The 24,838-nt window shown below is 44.2% G+C and overlaps 1 protein-coding gene and 1 long non-coding RNA gene across 11 annotated transcripts in view; one reads left to right on the forward strand and one right to left on the reverse strand.

Annotated features, from left to right (window-relative positions):
• GNB1 (G protein subunit beta 1) overlaps positions 1 to 11,133 on the forward strand; it is a 77,566-nt gene extending 66,433 nt beyond the window's left edge. For 5 of the 10 annotated variants that reach the window (XM_082230432.1, XM_082230428.1, XM_082230426.1 and 2 more), the window contains 5 exons: positions 2,938 to 3,004; positions 4,118 to 4,319; positions 4,931 to 5,147; positions 8,263 to 8,374; positions 9,120 to 11,133. In XM_082230432.1, the coding sequence (XP_082086558.1) occupies positions 2,938 to 3,004; positions 4,118 to 4,319; positions 4,931 to 5,147; positions 8,263 to 8,369 (593 nt within the window). In that variant the 3' untranslated portion in view covers positions 8,370 to 8,374; positions 9,120 to 11,133. Of the gene's footprint in view, positions 1 to 2,937; positions 3,005 to 4,117; positions 4,320 to 4,930; positions 5,148 to 8,262; positions 8,379 to 9,119 lie in introns of all 10 variants that reach the window. The other 5 variants (XM_082230434.1, XM_082230433.1, XM_082230427.1 and 2 more) reach the window with 5 other exon arrangements.
• Positions 9,622 to 24,632, reverse strand: LOC309536523. The gene is made up of 2 exons (XR_014221567.1): positions 23,811 to 24,632; positions 9,622 to 12,934 (listed from the first exon to the last, which is right to left on the reverse strand). It is a non-coding gene; the product is annotated as an uncharacterized lncRNA (long non-coding RNA).
• Positions 24,633 to 24,838: the final 206 nt, after the last annotated feature.

Raw genomic sequence — 24,838 nt, forward strand, 5'->3', positions numbered from 1 at the left:
GAATTCTTTCACATTTCCTCCCCAAAATATAGTCTCCCCCCCCCCAAGGTCTGAGGGACAGTGGGCCGGCCCCCTGCTGAAAAAGTTTGCTGACCCCTGCTCTACAACATGCCTTCAACATGTCTTTTTAAACAGTGCCCCCCCCCCCGGTGGCATCTCTTGAAAGACTGCCTTACATCTTGCTTGCAAGTGACACATGGCTTTCACCAACCTAGTGATATTTATTTCTGCCACCTTCCTCCTCCTCACATTTTCACCTTAAAAAACAAAAGCACAAAGGCTAGGGGACAAATTTAGCAATAAATCCATAGTTTTACGGGCAGTTACATTACTAAAAAGCATTAATGGTTTCCCTTGTCTTCTGTAAATCTTGTTGTCTAGACATTCCTCCCAAAACCGGTCTTTTAAAAAAAGCAAACATTGCCACATCCAACACCATATAAACTAAAAATAATCTTTATGTAGCAAACATTATGATAGGTGCTTAAGCATTTTGTTTCCTTATTTTCCAGTACCATGGTCAGGTTCCTTTATTTAGTAGATTAAAATCCTGATGTATTCTCTTCTAAAGACTGAGCATCTGTTTCACTTTGGTCAGAGTTCCAAATGTATTATTGGAACTTTGGTCAGGCTTTGGTTGGTCTGTGTGGGTGTTGCTCTATGCCCGTTTTTCCACTATGAGCTAAATGGTTTGTGTGCCAGCTAACTGGCATGACTACCTCTAGGGAATCCTGAGTGCTGTAATTTGTTGAGAGGTCCGAGAATTCTGTGTTGAAGATTCCTACTCCACCCTCAAACTACAGTTCCCAGGATTCCCTGGAAAGGGGAATAATTGTGTAGCCGCTTCATGGTGTAGATGTTCATCTGGACAGGAGAGGGAGATAGCAAAAGAGCTAGTCTCTTAGATATGCCGAGTCCTCTGGTGTTGATGTGTTGCCTGTGTGGACTTTGGAACTGAGTGCAAGTTTCCTGCCTTTACTTAGACGCTGGTCCTCTTGGTGTACTTTTATGCAAATGGGCACCATATGTAACATTCAGTGAAGCCCCCACAAAGTTTCAGTTTGCTTCTGAAATCAGTCGTAATACATCAGATGAGCTGCATAAGAGAACTGGCTCAGGAGGGATTCCATCTTGCAAGGTTACAGATTCCTGCCCCCTCCCCCCGCCACCTCTCCCAGAGCTATGTCACATTTTTACGCCGTCTTTTGTTTCTGTAAAAGAACAGAATCTCAAGGTGCGGCCAAGCGCAGAGGCCTCTTCCTCCAGAGGTTGCCAGCTTGGCTCCGGAAAAACCTTTAACAGTTCTTAAGAGGAAACCTCAGGCGGGCTCTGTGTCTTGCTGGCTTTCCACCGCTGCAAGGCTTTACTGATACTGGCTAAAGGGAGCTCTCTGAAAACTGCTCACAGAGGGGAACTAAGGTTACTCGGCAATGAATAGTTATTTATAATCCAGCAAAGCCAAAGTGTTCAGAACTCTCAATTTAATGTAATGAATAACAAATGCCGTATTCAAACTGGTGTTTGTGGTGCATTTCTTGCATCGTCTTTTAGCTGCTTCATAGGAACTCTGTGCTATGAGCAGTTAAAACTGATTCTTGGCAGTTTTGATAACGCAGGCAAATCATGTTCACAAGAAAAGCTCTTCGTAGGAGGCAAAAGAGAAAAAGAGTGAACAGCTGTTGTGATGGGATTTTTGTTTTGTTTGATCAACCTTTTCTTTGAGCATAAGGAGAGGACACCTGATAGGCCTGTACTTCTGGTGAACTGCTGTTTGACACAGCGCTAGCTACTTTCAAAAGCGGCTGTAGCCTTTGCATTCTGGAATTATGGTCTCTGCTGAATTGATCTGTCCATATAACTAGTTTATTACAAACCCAGTTCAAGGAGCTTGGGGTGAGGGCAAAGTGGCCAGTCATGATAGTAACAGCTATGGGACCAGGCCTCAGAAGTTTAATCTGTGTTTAATCTGTGATTCTAAGAAGCAATACTGCGATGTAGAGCAGGAAAAAGTTCAGAAAAGAGAAACCAACATGATCAAGAGGCTGGAGCAACTCCTCTGTGAGAAAAGGTTATAACATAGTGGGGGCTTTTTAGCTTAGAATAAAAAAGAAAATAAGGCAGGGCATGATAGAGGTGTGTAAAATTATGCATGGTGTGAGAAAAGCAAATGCACTTCTTCGCAGAGCATGTAATTTAAGCTATGAAATTCACTCCCCCTGGAGGCAATGGTGGCTGCTAACTTGAATTACAGTGGTACCTCGCAAGATGAATGCCTCACAAGACGAAAAACGCGCAAGACGAAAGAGTTTTCCGTTTTTTGAGTCATTCCGCAAGACGAATTTCCCTATGGGCTTGCTTCACAAGACGAAACGTCTTGCGAGTTCTTGTGAGTTTGTGTCCTTTTCCTTAAAGCCGCTAATAGCCGTGCTTCGCAAGACGAAAAAACCGCAAGACGAAGAGACTCGCGGAACGGATTAATTTCGTCTTGCGAGGCACCACTGTATTATGACCGAAGATTAGGCAAGTTCATGGAAGATAAGGCTATCAGTGAATGCGATCCAGGATGGTTATGTTCTATCTCAAGAGTTTGAGTCAGTCTGCTCCTGAAGACCAGTTGCTGGAAATCGTAAGTGGCGAGAGTGCTGTTGTGCTCAGCTCCCTGCTTGTGGGCATCTGGTTGGCCACTGTCAGAGGTGTTGAATTAGTTGGGCCTTTGGCCCAATCCAGCAGGGCTTTTCTTATAATACTTTACTGTGTGAAAGCTTTTCCCGAAATATGTTTAAGATGTTTGGGGTCCCTTGGCCCTGGCCTACATCTTTGTCTTGCTGTTGGAGAAAAGAAAGTGGAAGTTAACAAAAACAATGGGTGTGAGGTGCAAAAAGGAATTGTCCATATTTAATCACATTTCTTTCTTTTTTAATCCTTTTTCTGCTGCAGGTTACTTGTCATGTTGCCGTTTTGTGGATGATAATCAAATTGTTACCAGCTCTGGAGATACCACTTGGTAAGGAGCACGCCAATAGTGTTACTGTAGAGATTGGCTTATATGCTAAACAAACTTAGGGAGTGCCTTTTCTCTAGTGTCTACTCCCTGCTTTGCTCGCTTTCGACTAGCAAGGAGATTTAATAAGCATTGATCTTTACCAGTCTGAGAACAGGATAGCTTAAGCATACCTTTCCTTCCCATGAATGCTATTCCTGTTTGCATGTGTGAATGTAGCATACATATTTAATGTTAGGATAAATTCAGAAAACTGAAGTTACAAAAAACACACAAGAAGAGTTTTGTAGACTAGACTCAATATTTTTACTGCTATAGCCTTGCAATCTTCACTGAGGTGGGTGCTCCAGCTGTAAATAAAACATATTTGTTTTGTTTGTGTGGGGGTTGTGTTCCAGGACATTGAGTGTGACGACAGAGCATGTATAAGCCTGCCCCTGCTCCCATTTCCTGCCACTTCTGGGTTCGTGGCGATGCGGGAGTGCACAGTTGCGCATGCCTTGAACGTGCACAAAATGGTCACTACCTGTATGCAGTTTCTTAGGGCTCTTAATTCCTACGAGAAAGAGAGCTCTAACTGCAAAAAAATGAGTCTCCCATCTGGAAAAAGTCTACTTGCCTGTGTGTTAAGAATGTTTTCATTGGATCTTCAAAACATGCTGGTATCTAAGGTGGCAGATTCACTGTTTTATTTTTTATTGTAAACTTCCCACAGATCTTCATGTTACCCCTCTGTCTGTTATATGTTCATCTGAGAGTGTACTTCCTAGTATAGTTATGCACCCTGAAGCACCTCTCCCCCCCCCAGATTTTTTTTTTTTAATGGAAGAGCACTCCTGTCATGTGTGTCCTCACCTTTAATCTGCCCATATGAATGCCTACTACCTCAGTGCAAGCAAGGCCAAAGTGAACCACTATTTTAGACAAACCACAGTGTCTCGGCCTTATTTTCCCTAGTGTTATTTCCTAGTATTGCTTTTCTTTTCCTTCCCTAGATTTCTGTTACTGGGTTAATATGTAAACAAACAATTGGAAGCACTATATAAATGCTTGCTTGCTTTACTATGATGGTCACCCTTTTCATTTTGGATTCTCCTTAAACCTTTTCTCCGCCAGCGCCCTTTGGGACATAGAAACAGGCCAGCAAACAACCACATTTACTGGTCATACCGGAGATGTCATGAGCCTGTCCCTCGCTCCTGATTCCAAATGTTTTGTTTCTGGTGCCTGTGATGCCTCTGCAAAGCTGTGGGATGTCCGAGAAGGGATGTGCCGGCAAACCTTCACTGGGCATGAATCAGACATCAATGCCATCTGTGTACGTAAGAACTTTATGGGGAGGAGATGGGATTTTTACTGTGTGTGTCTTCATGCATAGCAGGTGGCTGGCAGTTACTATGGACATCTTCTTAGTAAACTGTCTTTTTTAAAAATTTGTAAAATACTATTCCAAAATTGATCATTAAAAACAATTATTTTATTCCATGAGCGGTATCCAGCTAATTTCCACTTGCCCAGCAGGACATCACCCCCTTGCTTGCTCTCCCTGTGCATGCCCTGTGTCCTCCCCACATTTGCTCCAAAGGTTTTGGGGAACCCCTAGAAGAGAAATAGCGGGGAGGAGAGTGGGGAAGTTCTATTGCACAAGTGGAAATCCTTGCATTGACAGAATGCATTACTATCCAGCTATGCTGGATACAACCCCATACTTCCATATGAAAAATGAACACATCCTTCCTGTTATTACATTAAATTGCTCCTATAAGTAACTCAACCCAAATATTTACATATATCCGCCCATTATTCTGGTATTGGAAAATCACGAGATCTTCTTGATGGAACTTGAAACAGCTTCCCAGCTGTTGTTGAAGCCTCTTCCAGATCATCTTTCCTGTGTGTTACATCTTTGTTTCTCTTTTTTCTCTCAAGTTCTTCCCAAATGGCAATGCGTTTGCCACGGGCTCTGATGATGCTACATGCCGGCTCTTTGATCTCCGTGCTGACCAAGAGCTGATGGTTTATTCCCACGACAACATAATTTGTGGCATCACCTCTGTAGCTTTCTCCAAGAGCGGCCGTCTCCTCCTAGCTGGCTATGATGACTTCAACTGCAATGTGTGGGACACACTCAAAGCTGACAGAGCAGGTAATGCTTCTAGCGTCTCTTGGACTAAAAATAGGGACTGGGGAAAGAAATGTGCGTGATTATAGAACAAGCAGGGTGCTTGAACAAAAGAGGGTGAAGTAAGCAACAAGATGGAGAAGAAAGAATAGAGAACTGAGGCGGTGCTCAGTTGTTGAGTGGAAGTGGGGGGAATCAAATCCATGATCCCCAACTTCAGACACTTGCCTATTATTGTTGTTGTTGTTGTTGTTGTTGTTGTTAAACTAACATTCACCCTGAGCAGGTCACACCATTATGACACAATATTTAAAACAGTTTAAAACAAGTTAACAATCACAAAAATAATGTGGGTCCTAAACATACCTAAAGGATGAAAGGCCAGGGTCAAAAGGTGTGTCTTCAACATTCACCAGAAACTTTATAATGTAGGTGATGGACACACCTCTGTGGAGAGGAAGTTACACAACCTAGGGGTGGCCACAGAGAATGTCCTCTGCTGGGCTTGGACCACCACCACCCAAGCCTCTGAGGGCAGAGGAACGATCAAGAGGGCTCCTTTTGCTGCTCTTAGCACTTAAGAGGGTCTGTGGGGAAGGAGAGAATCTCTCAGGTATTGGGGCCTAAGTCATTCAGAGCTTTAAACACTGGTGTGAGCACCTTGAATTGTACCCAGAGACAAACTGGCAACCAGTGCAGCTGTTTTAAAATAGGTTATATGCAATCTAAACGGCACCCCAGCAGAAATCTGACTGCTATTGAAGGCTCCCAGTTGTCTTCAAGGGCAGCCCCACGTAGAACTTACTGCAATTTTAGTCAGATTAGGGCCCCCCCCCATAGCATCAAAAAACAAAAGTTAAGACAGCCACTCCCCTCTGGTAATTTCAGTGCTAACCTGGGGCACCCTAGGCTAGCAAAGGCATGGCAGTGGTAAAAATAACCTGAAGCCAAGCCACACAATCAGCAAAAGAATATGGTTCAAATCTTGCTGAACCACATCACATCAGATGGTAGCTGTGGGAATCCATATAAAACTTACTCGTACTTACTCAACCTGTCGATTCTGGGCAGGTAATGATCCAAATAAGATACAGAAATAGCCTAGATTCTACAAAAGAGACACCTGAAGCCCATATTGACTGCTGATCACTAATTGCTTTGATGTTGTATTTCTAAAAGCTTTACGTTCCTTTCAACTGCAGCACTTGGGATTGAATATATAAATTCCCATGCAAGGGCTTCAGTTGCATAATCGATCATTTTCAAACATTTTGGTAACTTGTGTGGTAGGAGAAGGCAAGGAAAGAAGAAATCAGAAAGTGAGCGCGTGGGAATAAGCACACACTTTGGACCTCAGAGAGTGAAAGGATGAGTGTGTGTGCTCGTGTGCATGTTCCATATTGCGGCTAACAAAATCGAAGTGGTCCACCATTGCTCCAAAGAACTAGCACCTGTGCAATATTAATGTTTTGACATTACCTCATGGTGATTCTTATGAAGAATTGTCAGTTCTGTTGCATAGAAATACTTTTTAGAATTCACGCTGTGAGTTTTTTGTTTGTTTGTTTGTTTGTTTGTTTGTAAGGTACCTGTAACTCAGTTAATGATTTGTAGCTGCTGATTTTTATGAACTTAAAATCTTGCGCTCAGCAAAATGCTCCCTCTCTTAATAGAATTTATTTTATGTTCCTGCCCTTAAACATTGTTTCCAGAGCTTCCACTGTTCATGTACCGTAACTTGACACTTTCTCTCTCTCCCCCCCCCCCTTTTTGGTATTTACTAATTATAATGGTGGGGGATCTGTCATGTAGTCCCAGAAACCACACCCTCCCACAACAGAGGAGCCAGTACTTGTATGCTTGATATTACTGTTCCAAGAAGAGAAGAAATGTGGAAGAACATGGCAATTTCTTTAAAAGAAAACTGCCTCTTTACTATGCTACATCGTAACAGAGCAGCCCTTCCAGCAGCTGGTCCTTGCTAGCTCTTTAGTTTCTTGAGTGAGCATACTTTGTCCTCAGTCGTAAACACCCTGTTCATTTTGACAATTATCTGCCCCAAAATAGCCCCCTGCCATTTGGACCTGGTTTCTGTGTGGCAGCATGCACAGTGGAACCTCTGTTTGCGAACATAATCTGTTCCGGAGGTCAAAACGGGCTGCTGGGAGAGGCACCATTGTGCGCAGGCACAAACTGTGATTGCCCACTTCTGCGCATGTGCTAATGGCGATCGCCGCTTCTGCGCATGCGCAAACAGCAGCAAACCCGCGGTTACTTCTGGGTTTGCTGCGGTCGCGACTTGGAATGACCATAAGAAGAGGCGGTGGTAAGTAGAGGTTCGACTGTATTCTCCAACATGCCATTGGTCTCCAGGCTTTGGCTATCTCATAATGTGTAGGATTCTGGTGCCTGAGGCTTAGATGCTGCTGACTCAGACTTCCTTGAGGTTTCTGTAGCTGCCCTTTTATGTCTTGTGCAGACGGCTTCACTCTTTGGCTTTTTAGTGTGACAACCGGCTTGGAACCATGATGGGCTGCAATTTGTTTGTACTCGCTTGCTTTAACTGAAAGCTCCAGAACATCTCTGATTGAGATCCTGTGTACAAGAGTTTCTCTGCGAATGTCATAGTATGGGCAGCCCTTGATGTGCAAGGAGATATGCTTGTCTAAAGCTTTCTCCTTTCACTCAGTTTAGCAGAGAGGTTTGTACATCTGGGGCATTGCCATGTGCATAAAGAACCTCCAGATTGGAACAGCTGAGTAAACCTGTTGAAAAGGGAGCACTTGTACATCACTTCCAGTAGCACCTTAAAGACCAACTAAGTTAGTTCTTGGTATGAGCTTTCGTGTGCATGCACACGAAAGTTCATACCAAGAACTAACTTAGTTGGTCTTTAAGGTGCTACTGGAAGGAATTTTTTTATTTTGACTATGGCAGACCAACACGGCTACCTATCTGTAACTTGTACATCACTGTCATTGAAAGTTGCTTTCTCCCAATTACCAAAGAACAACTTAAATCCTGGGAGCCAAGTAACAGGCTCCACTTATACTTTTTTATTTGTTTGCATATTTCTCTTGACGTTGGAGCATGCAGAATCTGAAACTCTTTTGCTTTTGTTTCTCTGTTCAATTTCTAGGCGTCCTAGCTGGCCATGATAACCGTGTCAGTTGCTTAGGTGTAACTGATGATGGCATGGCGGTGGCAACAGGATCGTGGGATAGCTTCCTCAAGATCTGGAACTAAAGTCTGTAGGTACCTTTAAAAAAAAAAGATGGGGGGGGTCCAGCATGCTCTCTCCCTACCCCACCCCTTTCTCTCACACACTGAGGCTGACTCCTCTTTCTAGGCTTCTATGATTGGGGTGTATTGTTCAAGAAGTGTAAAGTGCTCATTGGCTTATAAAGCTTGATGGCTCCAGGATGCCAGTTGTTGGCTAACCACAGTGGGAGAGTGCTGTTATCCTCTTCTCCTGCTTCTGAGCTACCCAATAGCATCTGGTTGGCCTTTGTGGGAAAGAGAATGCTGGACTACCTAGGTCTTCGGTGTGATCCAGCAGGACTCTTACATGTAGACATTCCAGGGTGTTCACATTTAAATATCTCCCCCCCCCCAACTCTTCTCACACCCAAGCAGGTGTGGGAGCTGTGTGTAGAAGCAGCCTAGTGTTCATAAAATGATTTAATCCACAGTACCTAATACAGATTAAATGTCCTTGTTAATGTAAATCTGGGCCTCTCTTAACTTGCTGAGTTGATGCTTGAGAGAATTCCAAGTAGTGTGTAAATAAATGTGTTGTATTGTTACATAGCTGTGAAACTAGCTTTTGATAGGAAATGAATAGGGTAATAGATTTAATACCTGGGGGAAAAATGTTAAGTATAAATGCAAGGTCCAGGTTGGTTTTAAAATAATTTGGAAGAGAGGGAAAGGATTAGCATTAGAAGTTACTGATGATGATCATTAACAAAACCTTTTGTATGTGTTCTGTGTCAGAATAGCAGTGGACTCCACGCTGACTGGAAGACTTTTCCAACGGTTGAAAATTTAAAATAATGTATCCAATCCAACCATACTAACTTGGACACCCCCCTTTGCCTCCCCCCTCCCATCTTACCCAGCCACCAAAGGGCAAGATCTTTCACGTCTCCTACTGCTGAAATGAAGAGCACAATTATCTCTAAAAGAAGAATTTCTGTGGTTATATACAAAATAGAAAAAGAAGTAAAATTGTGCATTCCTTTTGGGACCACCTTTCGTCTAGAAAACTAAAGGAAACAAACACACTTTGTTTAAGCATGTCCAGACAAAAAAAGAAAAAAAATCATTGTGAAGCAGACAACTTTTAACATTCACTGTAGTTTAAAGATTGCAAACCATTGATTTGGTTTTACTGACTTTATGAGTTGGGGGTGGGAGGGCCTTGTTTTATCTCACTTTCAAACTTTGAAGTCGTGTTTGTAGCAGGGTTGATATCTACTTTTTGTTCATATTTCCATTTCCTTTTTTTTTTCTTTCGTGCAATTTGATTTTATGGTCAATTGTTGAGCCAAGCCAAGACAAGGGAGTCCAAACCCAGATACATCTGGGATTGTTAATGCTGTAAATTTAGTCCCTGAAGTCTTTTTATTATTATTATTATTTCTGTCTTAGTGTCACAAATTGTTGCACAAATACTGCATATATAGGATAATGTTAAGATAACCAAGCACACGCTGTACATGGTATTGAATGTTTGTTTTTTTTTAAATCACCTTTTATGGGTAACAAAATGCAAACTCTAGTTTTTTCACCCCACCTCACATGTTATTACTCTCTTATTTTGGCATAGTATGGATTTCTTATGCCCACTTGGAGGGGTGCTTCAAAGCCTAACACTACCCCATAATCTCAATAAACAAACAAGATTCTGTGGATTTGGGCTTTTTCTGGGGGGTGGGAGGTGTTGAAAAGATAAACCTGTTCAGCGCTTGGCTATTCCATCAATTCTTTGTGTATGAAACAATGTACAAATTAATGTTTTTGGAAATAATGATCTTAAAAAAAACTTTCTAAGTTAAACAAGAACAATGGAAAGAGAGAAAATTTGTTTTGGTTTGCCATATTGGGTTGGATTACTCTTTAGAATCGCATGCTGTAGAAATGCTCAAGTGCATATGAGACTAATGTGTCCTTATGTGTTTTCTTTCAAGAAATAACCTGTTTTTTGTTTTGTTTTTTAATTTGGAAACAAAAAGCTGTAACCATTGCTGATCTCCTCATTTACTGTTGCTACTCTGTGCATTAAAACAAAAGGATGGAAAGTACTGAGCTATGCACATTCTGGAGTAGTGTGATAGATAAATCACTATTCTTAATTTGAAAGGAAAAAAAAAAAAAAACCCCAACCACTTACTTTAAACAATCACTGTAGATTTGATTCTAGGGTGGGGAAGGGAGAGGAATAACATGCTTTTAAATTCCTAACAGCCTGTTGACTTTAGTCAAAGGAGCCCTTTTTATCAGGTTAGATTTTCTTTTCCCCTAACAAGCAACCATTCCTGGCTTTGTGTTTCGAAAATGAAAGAAAAATAAAAAAACAACAACTAAACAGCGCTTGGGGCAGCAAATTACTCTGTCTAACGTTGTTCCTCTCTTTTTCACTGTACTGGGATTCTCCCCCCACCCCTTTGCTACAGCAATGGCTATTATCCATTTTGGGGTGTGTCTCTTCCTCTCCCCACCCTCCCTCTGGCAACACTCTGTACAAAATGTGCTGTAATTGTGCGTTTTTAGGCCTGGATTTGGCATTTAAAAAAACAAGAAAAAATGAAGAAAAAAACCCCTCTTCTTCCCCTGCGCCCTCCCCCCTTTATGGAACTATTCTCAGTAGAGCTTTCTCCACACCCTTGTATCCTTCACCTTTTGTATTTAATTTTAAAGTCAGTGTACTTCAAGAAAGCTGGATGCAAGATAGATACTATATTAAAATGTACTGTTATTTAAGATGTAATAAAGCAGTTTGACATGAGTTGTCTTGGGCCGCTTGTTTTTCTCTCCCAAGTTGGAACAGAGATCATAATGGTTCCAAAATGGCAGCCAACCTTATTGTACATTGCCCTCAACTCTTACAAGCAGGAGTCAAAACTGCAGCTTTAAATTAACTAAGAAATCCCCATATCCGGAGTTGGGATGGAATATTCCTGAGGTCATATGAACTGTTGACCTGAAGTGGAGTGTGAGGATGTGGTAGCTTGGTCTTCTAGAACATGGTTTATGGCCTAGAGCATTGTCATCCCTCTGCTTCAGAAGGGAAGGGGTTGGGGTAATGCTGTTTGCTTAGAGTATGTCTTTTGGATCCCCTCCAACCTCAGTTTTATCAATTTATACGCAATATCTATGCCTGTTACCCGCCTTATGCCCTTGTCGTTAACTTAATATTAATGATACTCTCTCAACCCCCTCCAAAAAATCCCCACAACTTACTACAACAGTAAGACCTGCAATAAATCCAGCATAAAGACAAAATAGAAAAATGTAAACTCACCCCAGAGGTGCACTCCATTGTCTCCTGAGGCAGATTGCTGCAGACAAAAAAGAGGCCTGAAACGTCCCGCCAACTGAAGGAAGCCGCAGATAATTAAAAGCCCAAGTTCTGGCTGAAAAGAAATGTTTTTGCCTGGCACCTAATGATGGTACCAGGAGAGCCTCCCTAGGGTGATATTTCCACCAGTGAGGAGCCACGTCTGATAAGGCCTGTTCTCTTGTTGCCACCCTCTGGACCTCTCCTGGAAGGGGCACACAGAAAAGGGCCTCAGATGACAAACGCAGGGCCCGCATCGGTTCATATGGGAAGAGGCATCTCTTGAGGTATTGGTGTCTTGAACTGCTTAAGGCTTTATTGATCAAAACTGGCACTTTGGAATTGGGTCTGGAAATTAGCTGGTAGCCAGTGCGGTCAGGCTATGGTGGGGGTTATGTGCTCAGACCATCTTGCTCCTGTGAGCAACCTAGCTGCACCACCACCTGTAAACCACTAAGTAGGAATGGAACCATCACTAGCCAGTCTTTTGTAGGTATGGCCTGGATTCTTGGTTTTTTTACAGGACTTTTACCCTGCTAATTAACTGAAATGACCCCCAGAGTGCCCCAGTAGTAGTATTTATTTTTTTAAGGTGTGGAACCTCAGGTACAGGCCACACCCCTTCCCCAAGGCCACACCCCTCACCAGCTCTGCTTTGCATCCTCTAATGTTAATGCCTGGCTGGAGTGTGCCTCCGATCTCTGACAATGCCTCTTGCTTGCCTGGAAAGAGGAGAGAGAATGGCGTGTACAGAAACTGGCCTACTCTACAAAGGTAACACTTAAAATGATTGATCCACGCACCACTGGAACCTGGCCCCTCTAAAAGATTTCCCAGGCAAGAATGCAGACCTCTGAGACTTAGGGTTGTATCCAGTGTTAAGCCTACTCTAATGTAGACCCATCAATATTAGCAGCTAAGTTAGTCATGGCCATTCATTTCATTGGGTCTAATTTGATTAGGACTGAAGGTAGGCTCTGACCCTTAAATTCAGGTTGGCTAGAAATGTGCACACATTTCACCTTGTGTGTTGAAGAAAGCAGAAATCCCTTTTATAAAAAATTAATTGTGTTGAGAAGGGGTGTTGAGCCTTAAAAACACTGAATGTGGTGGAGCTCTTGGTGGTGGTAACGGTGCCCAATGGTTTCAAAACAAAAGCGCCGCTTCTTCCCTTAATTATTCATCAGTCATTTGCTTTAGATTAGTGCTGCCTGACACGGCTGACCCTCGAAGGCGATTACCTGGGGAGCTGGAAGTGGAGAGCAAAGAATCTGTTTAATGCAACAAATCTGTAAATGGCACCATCTGCTCTGGCTGCCCCTTGGGAAATGATGGGTTTTCAACCCTCCCACAGATCCACAGCCTCCACTTTCCCCTCCACAAGCTGCATTTCAGTGTCAGAAGATGTTAAGAATGGCTCTTTAGGAATAGCAATTTGAATCTGCCTGATGTGGGGAAGGGGACATGGTTTGGTGTTGCGGCACCTGATTTTCCCACAGAAGGCTTTAAATCTAACTCTTGGCAACCAAAGACAAATATGGCCCATCTCTGCTTGGGAATCTTAAGAGATACAGTGAGGGTAGAAAACTATGGGCTAATGGTCCTCTGCTTCTCTAAGAGAAGGGAGCATAGCTCAATTGCCACCCCTCCATGCCGATGGTCCAATGTTCAATCCTTGGCATCTATAATTGAACGGGAGATGAGAAGATCCATTTAGGCAAATGGGACACTGCCAACCCCACCCAGTTCCTGCCTGCCTGCCTCCCTTTCTTAAAACCAGCCCGGGCAGTGGATTCCACTACTGCCTTAGTCTCTTGAGTTCCCTTGCAGAACTCAACAGGGAGAAGATGGGGACTAAACTAAAATGCATTGGCTTTGTCATTGTGTCTGGCTCCCACCCCCTATTTCTGCGGCTCCTTGCCTTCCACTCTAACCAGCCCAAATAGGCAATAGGCAGCACTGCCTCAAGTCGACAGTTCTACCGGGCCAGAAAAACACATTTGTAACCCAGCCCCTGTAACCTACGAAGAAGAGCGTACATCAAATCATCTTAACAAGGAAGCTGTCAAAAGGCAAATGTGCTACTACGTACCGGGCTTTCGATTCCAGCGATCTATCAAGAATTTAAAATGTTACAAATTTAGTTGCTATTTTCCAGTTGGTTGGTTTCCTCCCAGCCTGCAGAGAAATCAATCCTTCTGGAAACCAATTAAAGCACCATAGTGAACTTGGAGACAAGTTCGAATAAGAAAACACGTAACTCCATGTTAAAGAGGGATGACTCAGACTAGCAAAACGCCAGCCACACGCAGCACCTCCCCCCTCCCTCTTCTTGCCCTCTTGAATGTTTTGCTGCTGAGTTTTGGGTTTTGATTTCCCATGAGAGACAACAAGCAACCTTCTGTCCCCTCCTGAAAAGACCTCACGAGAAGCTGCAGAGGTTGGATTGAGCATCCTGCTCCTTGAAGTATCTCCCGGAGACATACTTTATTAATACCAGACTGGGCAAAGGAAAGGGCATCTGAAAGGTATGGTCAATGCGGGTTGTGTGATGACGTTCAGGGTTGCATTGAACTAACTTGGGGCTGCAGCTCAGTGGTGGGGCATCTGCTTTTCATGCAGGAAAACCCCAGGTTTCAAACCTGGGAACGTTCCCTGTCTAAAACCCTGGAATATTGCCACCGGTCAGTGTACACAATGCTGTGCTAGATGCCCTAATGACTCAGTACATTGGCAGCTTCCTCTGTTCCTAACTTCTGCTTACAGTAGTAGACCCACTGAAATCAATGGACATAAGTTAGCTATGCCCATTAATTTCAATGGGCTTGTTTTGAGTACAACTAGCATTCGAAACAACCCTCGCTGCTTAACTATGTTTTTATTTCTTCTGGTTTGTTTCCTGAAAGTTGAGGAAAGAAAACTTTTTTTAAAAAAAACACTCTGTAAAAGCTCCGTTAATAAGCCTGTTAGTTACCCAGTGGGGAGCCTGATTCCAGTAGTTGGAACTTAAGCAGACAACACAGTCCCGGCAACTATAATAGCTTTATGTGTGTTGCAGGTTTGTTAAAATAGTGCATGGCTGTACCTCAAAGGCAGAACTTTTGCTTTGTACACAGAAGGTCTCGGGTTCAATCCCTGGCATCTCCAGGTAGGGCTGGCAAAGGCTTAATGTCTGTAATCCTAGAGAGCTGAAAAAGGAAGGAGGGGCTGGCATCTGGGTAAGCAGGTTTGGAGATGGCACAAACCATATAGAGGATGGACTCCGCTGCAAAGATGCTTAATTAAACCTGAGAAGGCAAGACGGAGCCAGACTTTGGGATGGAGAGGATTCTCCCAGGAGCAGCTACCAGCCACTGCTTGGGCGCAAGCTGAGGTTTCCAGCTCCGTCAGAACCAATGGGCATCAAAAGCATTGCTGGCAGCTGCTCTCGATACATTATTTAGGGTCTCTATTGTGCTTGAATGGCTAGGCAGCCCCGACTCCTAAACAGGAGTTAAAAGGTCAGGTCATTTCTCCTGGGGGACGGGGAGGAATAGTGTTGGCCTGGTTTTTGCCTCACACTTTGGGGGAGGGATGATGCTTCCACAGCACTTTACAAAGCTGAAGCAGGGAAGTCTCTGCCCACAGGTTGCTGGCACTGAGCAAGATACACAGCACAATCCTGCACATTTTCTGTATGCTGAGATAGGTCATAGATGTACAAGCAGGGCCTGCCTGCAGTGTGGAGTATTCCTGTTCAGCATGCCAGCCAGCTAGCCATGCCCCTCTTCCAGGACACTCCATTACATTTTCCTCTCCCTAGTTTCCCATCATTGACACACCCTAAACAAATGTTCAGCATGTCATGGTCACTAAGCGTTCTCAGCTGACTGCTTTGGGTTGTATATTCGTTTCCTCCCCTCTTTAGTCCTTATTTTCTCCTTGCCTACTTTTGCAAACCTTGGGGTTCCCCCGAACAGTGAACCCCCCCTCGTTTTTTACTAGTCCCATTTTGGTGACATAACTATTGTAATTCAATACCCCCCATTTGCCATTTTGATGGTGCTGATTATATTGATGAAATATTAATAATGCATCGGTCTGCTGAATTGTTTAATACTGATACTGATTATTTAGTATTATGTGGTCTTACAAGCTTGTTTTGAATAGTTTTTGAATTGTGATTTGTGGCGTCCACTAAATGGTTGTGCATTGAATTTCTGCATTGGTGCTATTTTGCACCTTAAGAAAATGGAAACCTTAAGAATATGAAAACTGCTTTGAGCATTTTACAGAGACACAGATAAAAAAAGAAAGAGAGAGAGAGAGACTCTGATGAACCCCTTCTGCAGAAACCACCTTCTTGACTGTTGGACCTACTACAGTTATACCTCTTGTTGTGTTTGCTTCACGTTGTGGCGTTTCGGGTTGCGAACGCGGCAAACCCGGAAGTGTATACACGCTTCATGCATGCGCAGAAGTGTTCTGTGTGCTTTGCACATGCGCAGAAGCGATCTATCGTGCTTGCGCAGAAGCGCCACTCTAGTTGCAGACTTTTCGGGAACGGATTGTGTCCGCAACTAGAGGTACCACTGTATTGGTCTCACTTGCTCAATATGCCAGAGCCTGTCTTTGCATGCAGTGGAAGTCCCTAACTCACCAAGGGTTTGAGATCCATCAGCTACCCACAGCTGGTTTAACCAGCCAGTTGAAGCCGTTCTCAGGGTGTGGCTGCTGTCGCATGCCAACAGCTTTTTGGAGCCACAGGTGAGAGCTGAATGCAGGGTGGGGACCAAAGATGGACAAACAACCCCAGAAACAGCATAACATGTCTCCCATCATCCATCCCCTAACACCCCAGGTACCACACACACACACACACAGGCATTTATTTATTTTACTATGCACGGGTTCAAAGGAGATTATATGATTCTTCACCTGCCCTTTAAAGCTCCACCCTACTCTTCCCCTCTAGGGAAGAAATAGAAAGATGCCTTATACAGAATGCGACCACTGGTCCATCTAGCTCATTACTGTATTATTGTTGCAGAGGTTCTTAATCAGCGGTGGGTGAAGCTTTTTAGCCCGAGGGCCGCATTCCCTTCTTGGCAACCTTCTGAGGGCCACTTGCCAGTGACCGGGGAGGCTAGAGGCAAAAGTAGGTGGAGCAATGAGTTGAATGTTTGCTCATCTGGCGGGACAAAGGTCCCGCCCCCCACCTGCTCTATGACGCTGGCATGTGACAAGGCAAGGGCTGCTCTGCTACCCCTGCAGTCTGCACTGCTGATTCGCTCTCTTATTCATACTGCAGAGATCCTGCAAGAGCAGCATGGGAGGGTGGGTGGCAGGGAGGAGCTGCCTCCGGCTGTAAATAGCAATGATGTGGAACTTGTGCCACTGGGCTCCGCGTTGTGGGTGGGGATCAAAGGCAAAACAGCAGCTGCTTCTGCCACCTGCTGCCCAGTTGGAGTATAGCAGTTGTCTTTTCTCTCTCTTTTTTTAAAAAGAAAAGCTAGCTTCTCAGATAAAGATGAATTTGATGTTGTTGTATGACTCTCTGTTGGCTTCCCAGAGGAATCTGGTTGGCTACTGTAGAAAAAACAGTGCTGGACTAGGTGGATCCAGCAGGGCTCTTCTTATGTTTTAAATAAGAACATAAGATGCTCCAAAACACTGATTACGCTGCAATCCTAACCCCGCTTTCCTGGGGAGTATGCCTCAGGGAAACTCAGATAGTATTTACTTCTGGTTAGGGTTGTGGCAACAGTCTGCACCACACATTTAAAGCACATTCAGTGCACATTTAATGTGTGTGACTTTCCCCCAAAGAGTGGAACTATAGTGTACTAAGGATGCAGGGAATTGTAGCTCTATGGGAGAAGGGACAGGACTGAGGTTCCAAGGATTTGGGGGGAGAGGGAAGCAAGATGCTTTAAATATGTGTTGGACGTGCTTTATGGCATAAGCTGCCACAAGATTCCAGCTTGCTTTTACAGTGGTACCTCAGGTTACAGACGCTTCAGGTTACAGACGCTTCAGGTTACAGACTCCGCTAACCCAGAAATATTACCTCGGATTAAGAACTTTGCTTCAGGATGAGAATAGAAATCGTGCTCCGGCGGTGCCGCGGCAGCGGGAGGCCCCATTAGCTAAAGTGGTGCTTCAGGTTAAGAACAGTTTCAGGTTAAGAACGGACCTTCAGAACGTATTAAGTTCTTAACCCGAAGTACCACTGTACTACAAAAGACAGGTGAGGCTACGATTGCTCCCTTATCCCACTAGGGGGTGCCACTGCACAGTATTTCTTAACAGTATGCCAGTATTTGGGATCTTCAAGGGTGGCACTTGTGAAACAATTCTGTATTTTTCTTCCAACGTTACCCCCATCTCCAGAACAGAACAATCTCTACTCTGGGTCACTGAGGGGATTATACACACATGAAGGTGATAGATGGTTGGTGAAAGTGAGAGGAAGGGAAGGGAAGATCTCCAAGGCTGGGAGATTGGAAAGAAGGAAGGGAAACTCCCAGGTGAGAGCTGGGAGGGTTCACCCCTTTCTGTGTGAGACAAGGGTTAAGATCTACGTTTGAGAGAGGGCTTTGCATTTTTTCCTTCCCTTTTCCCTTCCTTCTAGTTTGTTTTTTATTGTATTGTATCATGAAAAAGCTTTAAAAAAAATTATTGAGGGGGGAGGACTAGGCACCCTGATTAGTCATTTTATCTAGGGTACTTTATCTAAACTCATGGGCAGGGCTAAGTCAAAGCACCTAATCCTTTTTTCTTGACTCTACTTAGCAGCAAGGATTTTGAGCAAAGCCTTTCCTGCTTCTTTTAGAAACCAGGAGGCAGTAAAGGAAAGGTAAGAAGTTTGATTATATTTTTCTTTCTTTTGGATGCTTCCCCCACCCCTTTTGTTTTTTGGTCACCCTCCAAACCAGGGAGGAGCAGCTTTTTTTCCTATTTGGGTAGGATTTCTAACGCATCTGTGATCTCGGCCACCTGGACCTGGCAGGTATAAAAATAGGTATAAATGAAAAGAATATTAATCTGCGAGGAGAGAGGTGATGAAAGGGGAGAGACAATGAAAGCGAAGCTATTGATGTTCAGTACATTTGCAGCCTCTCAAATATCTGTTTCTGATAGATGGCAGATGAAAACAGCGTCATTTAGCATAAATACAAGGGAAATAGAATTCAACCCAGTTTTCTAGGATCCAGCAAAAAGCAGGACTCTTTCTCTTCTAAAGCATGATTTGTCCTCCCCCCCCCCCCCAGTTTCAACCCTCATTTCAAGGAATGAGCCCCTTTGGAGAATGGGTGGGATGTCCTTTATAAATTGCTGGAGTGAATATTCTCCAGGTACTTGTGGAAATGGGAGCAGGGAAGGAGTGTAACGGTGGCCAAGCATCTGCTTTGCATGCGGAAGGTCCCAGGTTCAATCCCTGGCATCTCCAGGTTGGGCTGGGAATGTCCCCCTGCCTGAACCCCTGGTGAGCTGCTGTGAGTTAATGTTGACAATACTGAGCTAGATGAACCAATGGTTTGAATCAGTATACAACAGCTTCCTAAAGGCAGTATATAGATACAGTGGTACCTCGGGTTACATACGCTTCAGGTTACATACGCTTCAGGTTACAGACTCCGCTAACCCAGAAACAGTACCTCGGGTTAAGAACTTTGCTTCAGGCTGAGAACAGAAATCGTGCGGTGGCGGCGCAGCGGCAGTGGGAGGCCCCCATTAGCTAAAGTGGTGCTTCAGGTTAAGAACAGTTTCAGGTTAAGAATGGACCTCCGGAACGAATTAAGTTCTTAACCCGAGGTACCACTGTACACACACTAAATAAAGGTTTAATTCCCCTTGAAAGCTGTCAGCGTGTCTTGTGAGAAGTATCATTTTCATTATGTGTTGTGTGAGAAGTGCTTCCTTTTTTGACAGTCCTGAACTTCTTTATTGGCCTAATTTGGTCTCCCCGCCCTGTATTATGAACAAGGTTTAACAGTGACAGTCTATGAAAAGTGGCTTTCCGATAGGACCATTACGGGAGACACCCTGACCTTTTCCCCTCTTACAGCTTCCTATGAGATTTGTCCGACCACCAAATCTTGGCTTAAACTGCCCCTAAGAATGTTTATTTCGGATTAAATCCCTTCTTAACTTAGCTCCGATGTTCTTGCCAGTCTTATGAAATAAGTGCAATTGGTATGGAATGAAGCATTGTTTCTGTTTTCAGAAAGGTTGCATTAAACCTGTCTGCCATAACTGCATTTAATCCTTTTTAAAATAATAATAATATGCAAATATCACAGAATGAAAAGAAATGTCGGCTACCATTAACAGTAAAAATAATCCATCAATCCTAATTCAAACCTATCTATTAATCAAAGCAGTCCGTTTTCCCCAATTAGATATCCAAACAAAATTGCAGGAAGGGCAGTATGCATTTTAGACTGCTGCGTAATGGTGGTTGGGTTTTAACCTTCCAACGTAGAAGCACAAGGCTCTTTGGAACCATAAAGCAATTGCAAGGTCCTCTTTTGTTGCCTGTCTGCTTGTCCTCACACATCACAGGGATGTGTGAACATCCACAAACCCCAAAACAAAGTTAATATGAACAACTGCAGCTGACCAAAAAGATGTCACAGGACACATCCACAGCATATGCCTCAAAGAGACATTGTCAGCACTGCATCACCAACACCTATCAAAAGCTGAGATAAATAAGCACATAATAATTGCCTTGCTTGATCAAGCCAGTGGTCCATCTGCAGATGGCAGATAAAAACAGCATCATTTAGCATAAATACAAGGGAAATAGAATTCAACCCAGTAGTCTAGGATCCAGCAAAAAGCAGGATGGCTGTGCAATGGCAATGCTTCTGGGTACCAGTTGCTGGAACCCACTGAAGGCAAGAGAACTCCTGTGCTCAGGTCCTACTTGTGGGTTTCTTACCAGCCACTGACCTGGTATCAACAGCAGCTCCACACTGGGTAGTTGAGTATAGCTGCACTGGAATTCCCCACAATGCCTCAGAGTGATGTCTGTGTTGGCTTTTTGCAGTATGGTAGCGCTGCAGAGAGCTTGCTGGGGAGACCATGCATTAAAAAGGGACTCAAAAATAACTTAAAGAAGGTTTTAATAAGAAAAACAAAAACTCCATTTACACTAAATACATTAACAAACCAGACCCATCCCCCAGGGTAATGGGAGAGCTAGGTGCTGCTCCTTATATACTACACCCAGATGCTGACACACCTTAATCAAATACAACTCAGCAGCACCTGCTATGTTTCACAGCTGTAAAGCTGGGTCTCGTTAGTTTGCTCTGGCCCTTGCTCTGGCCCCTTAAAGACATACACATGGAGTGGAACAATGATGAACCTTTACATTTAAAGAAACCATTCAACAGTCTGGGCATTATGGGAAATAAATGTGGCAGCTCAGAATCTGGGACATACATATTTCTGATGAGTAGACCAAGGCAGGCATCATCAGTGGGTTCTTCTGGGCTCCAGCAAATGCCCAGGGATGCCATGTGCCAGCCCTTCTCTGGGGCACAACCAGTACCACTTAATTATTATTGCCTCGAGGTTCAGGACTAGCACGTAACCACTCATGCTCCAGAAAGTAAGCAAGCGTCCCAAAGTTCATTACCAAGGTCATATCCTTTGGAGATGGCTACAGAACCATTGAGCTCTCTAAAAATAGGAGTGTACTTGTCCGTTGAGCCACTGTGCCTAATCGCCATCAATTAGGATTAGTGTTCATCAAATGCAGGAGGTCATCAACGCAGCGGGTCATCTGGTGGTCCTTGTACAGGTAATAAGTGCATTGCACTAGAACTGCATCTCTCCTTGGTTGGGGGAAGGGGGGGAGGCATCCTTCCCATAAAAGCAGTAGATGTCCTAAAGAAACGGGCTATGTAAAAATGTTTCCTCTTAGCAGCTGTGAAACTGACCTTGTTGCTTGCTGGAAAGAGAAGGGCAGGAGCGTGAATCACAATTATTTTTCTAGGATGAGGAATTTGCATTAGGCCTATTTAAATAAAATGAAAGATGCTTCATGAAGAGCTAGTACAAAGCATCGGGGAGTCTTGATGCAGGAAAAAAAAACACAGGCAGCTGCCTTATACTGAGTCAAACCATTGGCTCATCTAACTCGGTATTGTCAACACTAACCGGCAGCAGCTCTCCAGAATTTCAGGCAGGGGACTGAGATGCTGGGGACTGAACTTGGGACATTCTGCATGCAAGTTACAGTTGCTCTCCAATCCAAATGGGTCCCCACCCCCACCTCCTTCATGTTCACTGACACAAGGCAAAATTGACCAGAACATTATCCTTTGTAAAAGCCTACTTGAAATGAATGGGGTTTCTTTTCTATGTTTGTTCCAACCAGGCTTGCACAGAACAACAGGAGTCTCCTGCTAGATTATAATGCAAAAGTCAGGACAGTCAGTAGCTCATCACGCTTCCCAAAATCTAAAGCAGCTACCTCATGACAGGGCCCACCTCTGGCTTTGTTGACCTGTTTTCAGTCGACTTTTTGAAATTCCAGCCAACTCTTGCGACAGGGAAACAGCACCGGATGTTACACTAATGCAGCCTTCAGCAACCGGGTGCCCTCTAGGTGCTTTGACTACAACCCCATCAGTTGAGGCTGTGAGTGGCTTTAGGCAAGATGGCCTCCCTAGGTCTCAAGCCCCCATCAGAAGTACTGTTAATATAAAAATGCTTTGCTGTCAGTTGGGATTTCCCCTTTAAAAAGCCCCCTCTTGCAAACAGGCTATCCACATTTCTGGGTTAGTGTTATCCCCCACACCCAACTTCCTCATTCAGATTCCTCCAAGCTGGTGCAATAGGAGCATGAGGAAACTCTTGACGGAACACAAATACACGTTCACCACTCCTCCCTCGGGCACCCTGCTCAAAGATACTGGTACTCTGAGCTGGAATGACTCCTTAAATGTCAAATCTCACCCTAACCCTAAATAAATCTTCCTAAAGGTTAGGTTTTTGGAAGAGTGGGCTAGTTTAAATCGAACACCCCTCCTTCTGTGCCATTTTCTGGATTTTTACCTTCCTAGACACCTGTTATTAGCCACAGAGTATGTGGGGGTGGGAGGTATTTGATTGGGAGAACAGTGCAAAGGCTCAGTCACCCCCTTCCTCAGCACCACATTCCTCTAAGAGAAATGAAGAGCCCTCTACATCTGCTTTAAACTTTTGTTCTTTAAAAACACTATGCACCTCCCCTTCCCCATAGAATTGTAGAGTTGGAAGGGACCACAAGGACCATCTAGTCCACTCCCTGCATGAATTTTCTTGCCCAATGTGGGATTAAGAGTTCTCATGGTTTACCGACTAAGCTATCCATCATGGGCATAAAGGTAGGTAGCTGAGGCTTCCCCTCATAGTACAGTGGTACCTCGGGTTACATATGCTTCAGGTTACACACTCCGCTAACCCAGAAATGGTGCTTCAGGTTAAGAACTTTACTTCAGGATGAGAACAGAAATCGGGCTCCAGCGGCGCGGCAGCAGTAGGCCCCATTAGCTAAAGTGGTGCTTCAGGTTAAGAACAGTCTCAGGTCAAGTACGGACCTCCGGAACGAATTAAGTACTTAACCCGAGGTACCACTGTATAATGACTGGTCCATTGCCACTCAGTGAGCTTCTGATGCGAGTTTGAACCGGAGTCTTCCCAGTTCTAGTCCAGTACTCTTTAACAAATAAACAAACACACAGGCTCTAGTTAGTTTGAATCCTTTCACAGCACAGACACTTTTTCTACCTTGCCTTGTTTTTTTAAAAAATCCCTCCACGCTGCTTCCCAGTCTTCATCTCATTCTAATAAACATTTCCAAGTTCCATATGCATTACCATATTGTGCTTATCTAAATGTGCATTTATTTGAAACATTTTATACTGTCCTTTATTTAAAAGAAAGAAAAAAAACAAGCTCCAGTGTGGTTTGCAACACATAACAATAAAGCAGTCCATCCAGTATCCAATAAATACAGTAAAAACAAACAGTAAGCAATCACAGTAGCAAGATGGCACTTAGCTACTGTATGACAATTCTAGCTGTTATGGATGAAGCAGTGCTGAGGAAGCTCCCTGGGCCCTGATTCTGTGTGCAAGTCATGCCTACTCGCTGGTATCCTCCTCCTCATAAACTTCAAAGGTATGATCCTGGGCTGCTTTAGTGGGATGGAAGAGATTTACTCTGCATAAGCTCGGGAGCTCTCTTGTCTCCATTCTTCCATGTTGCACTTCGTCAGACGACCGAATCCTGAATTGCGCAAAGTGCACAAAACCTTTATTCCAAATTAAACTGCCATATCGCTTAAAAGGTGGCACAAGACCCTTTGCTCGTCTTTTGTTTGTTCGACAGCCCACCTCAGGTTTTGAAAGAGAGATGTGGGCCGTGAGACTTCTGCAGAGAACCCAAGGAAAACCAGGTTGTATCTGAACTTATGCCTTCTTGTCACAGTTGCGCGCAGCGGGGCCACTGGCACGCACTGCGCACGCGCGCTGAAGTCGCTCGGCCTCGCTTTATTTTCGAGCCGGCCTCTTCTTGCGCGTGCGCAGAAGCTCCTACTTGAGCTGCTTTCTCTTCTGACAGAGAAAGAAAAGTGTAGAGTGGCCTAGATACGGAGTTTCTGGGTTGCTGGAAATATAACACCACGCTGTGCCACTTGAGGTGTTATATTTGAGGGGCCCACCTTATTTCCGTAATCATAAGCTTGTTTTAAACTTTTTCTTAGTATTGCGTAATTGTTGCGTTTTAATATCAGCGTTGTGTTTTAAATTGTTGCAGTCCGTCCTGGGACCTTAGGGTGAAGGGCGAGTAATAAATTGTAACGACAACAATAATGATCATCCTCACCACGCCTACGTTAAAATTCTGAGGTTCTTCCGTCATTTATATGGGAGTCTACAAAACCCGGAAACTAACACTGCGCGCCGTTCTAACCTTTTCCTAAGTCTGCGGGCCCAAGTCCACAGAAGCGCCCGTCACAAACACAAGCCGCGCATGCTCTCCTCACGGACCGAATCCCTTCCCTCAAGCCCCTCCGGGCTCCCTTGGCCGTGGCCTCTTCGCCGAAGGAGCGCGTGCGTAATAGCGCTCTCCTCGCTCCCAGTCCCGCTCCTCCCTCTTTACCAGGTTTTAC

This window comes from Podarcis vaucheri (assembly GCF_965113315.1).
Source record: "Podarcis vaucheri genome assembly, chromosome: 7".
NCBI lineage: Eukaryota > Metazoa > Chordata > Lepidosauria > Squamata > Lacertidae > Podarcis > Podarcis vaucheri.